General features: G+C 33.6%; 1 protein-coding gene across 1 annotated transcript in view; it reads left to right on the forward strand.

Annotated features, from left to right (window-relative positions):
- The window catches only part of PPIG (peptidylprolyl isomerase G), a 32020-nt gene that overhangs the window by 15175 nt on the left and 11110 nt on the right, over nt 1-5735 (forward strand). Inside the window, exons 7-12 of the mRNA XM_088146707.1 lie at nt 1007-1036; nt 1139-1278; nt 1680-1884; nt 2519-2689; nt 3426-3510; nt 5140-5276. Of these exons, the coding sequence (XP_088002833.1) occupies nt 1007-1036; nt 1139-1278; nt 1680-1884; nt 2519-2689; nt 3426-3510; nt 5140-5276 (768 nt within the window). The remainder of the gene's footprint in view (nt 1-1006; nt 1037-1138; nt 1279-1679; nt 1885-2518; nt 2690-3425; nt 3511-5139; nt 5277-5735) is intronic.

A 5735-nucleotide genomic window follows, 5' to 3' on the forward strand; every position in this document is an offset into this window, starting at 1 on the left:
TTATGAAACTAAGGACAAGCCTGTGCTTGGTAGACCTCCCCGTATGGCAGACGTTGGACAGGTGAATGCAGAAGCTTCCCTGATAGGTCTTCAATGTCTGCTCAGGAGGAGGAAGGGAAGTGTCCATATCATCCCAGGGAATGAAATAACTGGACTTTAAAACAAACAAAAAATACATGAGTTTTCCTTCATTACAATAAAAATATTAAATCTTCTTTAATGAGTTCCTGTGTGAACTCAGTGGCCACAAGTTTACCAGCTGCAGTTAAATGAAATTATAGGTTGAATAATAATGAGGACTACAGTGCCTTCAGAAAACTTTTCCTCATCTTTGCTTCTTTACCTTCCATTTTTTACGAAGCATAAGCTGCCTCTTCAAAAATAAATGTACCCTAGAACATTTTATTTACTCAGTGGTAAAGAAATTTAGAGAGATTTGCAGAAAGAATAAATTGGTATGATCCCAACTACTTCAGGAGTATTGTACGTCTGAACCTGAACAACATGGCATCTCTTATTAACGAGAAGCTATGGCCTGGTTGATGAAGGACTGTCAAATGATGGCTCACATTACTGAAAGTGTCTTCATATAAAAACATTCCTCACACAGAAATTGCCCGGAAGAAGTTTTCCACTTTAGCCTGTTTCATAGCATCAAATATTTTAGGTGGAGGAAATAGTTCCTGTGTAGAAGTGTTCTGAATATACATGCCATATATAGTATAGTGCTGTCACAGGTGTAATACCTCAGTCAACACTAGGCTAATATAGGATATATTTGTTTAAACAAATTCTTTGAATTTAAGGTACTATTACAGTAATAATTTAATTGGAACTTTTGTAAAAATTTTAATGTATTGACATTGTTGCAGTTCCAGTGTTTAATGCCTTTTGTTTATATCTTCTCATTTCTGTCATAATACACCAAATTTATGCCCTCTCCCTCTCAACTTGATACTAATATTATCTTTCTTTTATTAAATTCTTGCCCCGGTGTCATCTAAAGAACAACTAAGCCTACCCCTCATCTTGATGGGTACGTACTTTTGTCTCTTACTTGTAACTGGAAAATTCTGTTGAATTCTTCAATGAGATAGAAATGTCAGTCACTTATTAAAATTATGCTTTACTCATGTAGGTATCATGTTGTGTTTGGACAAGTAATCTCGGGGCAAGAAGTTGTAAGAGAAATAGAAAATCAGAAGACAGATGCATCTAGTAAACCGTATGCAGAAGTGCGAATAATGAGTTGTGGAGAACTAATTCCAAAATCCAAAGGTAAGATTAAAATACCTTTTTAATAACAGTCTGCTATTTGTGTCCCAGATTGAAAATGCAGCCAAGAAAAAAATCAGCTTTAACTTTTTGTTGGCTTATTTGGCTTATTCTAATGCTTTAAACTCCAGAGAGCATCACTGTTAAAATTATTTATCAAGAATCTTTAGAAGACTTTTGGGGATGTAACAACTGAAAGTGATACAGTTAGAACTCTGTGATTATAGTTAAACCAATTTATGAATGATATTTAGCATGTTTACATATGAAAAGGCATGCTTGGGAAGTAACTTTTGTTTATTTGTTTTAATGTACAGAAATTAAGGGAAAAAACAGGAGAAGAGAGGGAAAGAGTATTTTTAATGCTAAGGCAGTAAATGTTTTTCTGTTGCTTTCATTTAAAGCTAAGAAGGAAGAGAAGAAAAGACGTAAGTCGTCCTCTTCATCTAGTGACTCGGAAAGTTCAAGTGATTCAAAAACGTCTTCTGATTCATCAACTGATTCTGACAGTGCTGCTGAAGAAAAAACAAAGAAAAAGAAAAAGAAACACAAAAAAACCTCTAAGAAACATAAGAAAGAAAAGAAAAAGAGGAAAAAAAGCAAAAAGAGGTATATAGAGAAGAGGGAAGATTTCTACAAAAGCATTAGAGAATTTACTTTCCTGCACTATACTTGCAAAGAATGTAACACAGAATCATATGAAGGAATTAATTATACATTTTCCACTGTCATTTTCAGTTTGTGAGATAATTCTCTTTATATGTTTTTTATTGAACAGATTTCTTCTGTATCTAAAATCATAATGATTCTAAATATACCCTTAGGATGAAATCTGAGATATTTGGGGAGCAATGCTCTCGTTCCTAGGAGGGCAACCCAGCAAATTTTACAATAGTGTGGATCCTTTTCCATTCCTTAAGCAGCTCAGAAACTGTATCAAGATAGGCATGATTAAATCTGCTGACCCACATATGTTCAGTGATTTACAATAGGAAGAATACTTTTTTAATTGCTGTGTTAGTAAAAATCCAAAAAAGCAGGTCCTCATATTCATCCCTGCCCTTAGAACTAGCAGGGCGTAAGAAAAACTGTAGCACAATGCAAATTAAAATATTAAATATTTTGCATTTTCCAACACAAATTTCTAAAATATAATAAATTTGAAATAAGTTTTGGCTTCTGAAAACTTAACATATTATGCTGAAAATACAGATAAATAACTTCTTTTGTTTTATAAATTAAGTTCAGCTAGTGAAACTGAAACAGAAAATCCTGAATCACAACAGCCACTTTCTACAGTCCGTCCAGAAGAGATTCCTCCTGTTCCCGAAAACAGATTTCTGATGAGGAAAAGTCCTCCCAAAGTGGATGAAAAAGAAAAAGAGACAAAGAACAGAGAAAAGGAAAGGGAAAGGTAAAGTTTAATGTGTGTTTAAGACTGACATAATAATTGCAAAGTTGTGATCTGTATAAACTGTATGATGACTTGAATTATTTCCTGCATATAGACAGTTATTCAAAACAATTTTAAGTCTGTTCTATGCCAGCAGCCTTGTTTGTTTATTTTGGAGTATTTTGAGCTACTTTTCTCCAAACAAATATGTGTACAGTTTTTAAAAATTGAACAATAATTGCCCTAAAACTCATTAAAACAATACCCACTAAAACAACATAAGAACTGCTAAAATAACTTTTGAACCCTTATGTAAAACAATTAGCACAGTTTTTAGCATCATTACTTGAAAGTTAGCACATTGCTTTCAATAGAATTTATTCCCTGATAAGTTGATAAAGATTCTTACAAGGGAGGAACAAACAATATTTTTATATCTACTGTTTTCAGTTAATTTTCCATATGTATGAAGTTCAGCAATCATCTTTATGTAATGTAAGAAAACTGCCTTGTTATATCTTATTGTTACCTCTATTTTCTTGGTTGTGTTTTAGTTTGGTCTTGCTGGTCTAAGGCTCATAGAGTTTACTATTACTACTACTATTTCTGACACCTCACAACTGAATATTTGAATTTTTTATGAAGGAAATATTTAGCATGGTGTTGCAGGTTGTGAACTTCAGAAATACATGATTGTAGAAGAAAGTGATAAATCATCATCAAACTGCAGTGATTTTTTTCTGCTCTTAATTTCTAGTAATCCATCAAATTGTCAGACGTCATATCAGAGAAGGCTATTGGTGACAAGATCTGGACGAAAAATAAAGGGAAGGGGACCAAGGGTATGTTTGCTTTTTGCAGTTTGATTCTTTGATCTTTGGCTTTTAATGCTGTGATTTAGTTGTGTGATATATACGTGTCATTCATGTGTGTGTGTGTGTATTCATATTCATATATATACGTGTGTGTGGGTGTGCATGTGTGTATCAATATCATTAGGCCATAAGCTTAGCAAACAAAACCAGCATTTTGGATTTATTTATCATGCTAAGTCTGGATAGTCAAGCCAAGAAAAGCAAAATGTGTTTTCATGTTGGTTAGTATGTAGTGGTTTGTGCAACAAGCTGAGATTGTGTCAAAATGATGACACCCTGGCTGTGATGTATTGACCTTAAAATTGTGATGCATGTTTTATCACTCTCCCTGTGTGGATTCCTATATCAGCAAGTGTGTACACGTTTTATTGCTAAGTTGTTTTATGCCTTGGAGTGGCATAAAAACTAGCCTTCAGTACTCAACTGCCTTCTGCCCAAAGCTCTTAGGGTTAGGGTTATAGTAGCACTGTACAATAGTGCTACTGGAGGGCTCCTCCAAACTCAGCCAGTGTTCACTAGTTCTTGAAGGACAAAGTTCTGCTAAGGAAAAATTCCTGACTCCCCAGTAAATCCTTACTCCCAGGGAACCCAATTTTTAAAGCCTTGTGTTTCTGTTTCAAGGATCAAATGTTTAGAACTGAAGCCAAAATATGGCATAGCCCTAATAAAAATAATTATAAAATTAAAAATTAAATTTATTAATTGGCTTGTCTCAAATGAGAATTATAAAGAAATAACTAAACATCTCAAAAAGTAGATAATGTAATTTATTAAATAAAACAGATTTGAAGTGGGATTCTGCATACCAGAATTCAGTAACACACAAGAAATTAATTCCTTTTTTTGTTGTTAGATGCCAGATTTATTATAGCAAGACACTGGAAAACTGAAAGACAGGTATTTAAAAGTGTGAGAAATCACTTTGATTGAAAAATTAACACAGCAGCAAAAAGTCTTAAGGAATCTGTTAATTACAGACTTGCTTACACATATTTGATCTCTACTTCTCAGTTATGTCAATAAAGATAGTAATAGATTAGCTCCATTTGTACAAACACGGTTTTGGATAGAAGTATTGAATATGGATGTTTAAAATTTTGTATCTCCCCTTAAAATTCTAAATATATGTTTGTATTCTCCCAGACAATGCTTTTTTTCTTTTTATGTTTTTGTTGTTGTTACATTACTTTGTTATTTTCAGTGAGCACTATACTTTCAGTTTAAAGATTTAGCTGCACAATGAAGCTAATTTTATTTTATGAATGTCTGATTGTACAGTAAAACAACAATTCTTCAGATAAAATTTTACTTCAGATGTCACCTTCCACAAGAAAATTCATTGTTTCCGTGGCAGTTTGGACAATTGATGTCATTTACATTATTTGTATAAGTATTAATTGACATTTTTACATCATGTCAGTTTATCTCACTTGAAAATTTGGATCAACAAACAACCCTTACCCCCAAATGGTCCATTAAATTGAGGTTTTATTGTATTGATTTTAAATGTATAATTTTCAGTCAAACTTATGACAGTTGCTGTACAAATTAGGATTCACACCTTGTTTTAGCTAATTTTTCCTCCTGTTTTCAAAGCGATACCGGACGCCTTCAAGATCCAGGTCAAGAGATCGATTTAGACGCAGTGAGACTCCTCCACATTGGAGACAGGAAATGCAGAGAGCTCAAAGAATGAGAGTATCAAGTGGAGAAAGATGGATAAAGGGAGACAAGTAAGATGCAATCAAAGTGGTAGCCTTTTTTGTACTATATTCAGTGTAGCAATGAAACTCCTACAAATAGTGATTTATTTTTCCATTCCTATTTTGCTGGTGTAGAACCTTGTCAGAAGAAGAAGAAGAAAAAACAAATAAATAATCTGCTTAGATGCAGATTAAAACATGTGCAGAGGAGTTGAAAGAAGCAAGTACCTGTGCTTCCTTTCTCCGCTCATGGGAAATTCTTCCACCAAATTTTTAGGGACCTTCTCATTCTATCAGATCACAACTTGACTTATGCAGCAGGTTTCTCCAACAGTCTGCAGTGTTTTTGGTTTAGAGGTGCTTCTTCGTGTCATATGCTAAATATACCTGCATCTGAATCCAGCTTAGAATAATTCAGATAATGATGTGGGATGTTTTCACCAGCTTTGTGTTCAAGTCTGTTTGTTTATTTGCTTGTTTGTCTTGAAG

The sequence above is a fragment of the Python bivittatus genome, unplaced genomic scaffold, assembly GCF_059951505.1.
Source record: "Python bivittatus isolate LINGU-HERP-01145 unplaced genomic scaffold, Pbiv_v1 ctg000480_np1212, whole genome shotgun sequence".
In the NCBI taxonomy this organism is placed as follows: domain Eukaryota; kingdom Metazoa; phylum Chordata; class Lepidosauria; order Squamata; family Pythonidae; genus Python; species Python bivittatus.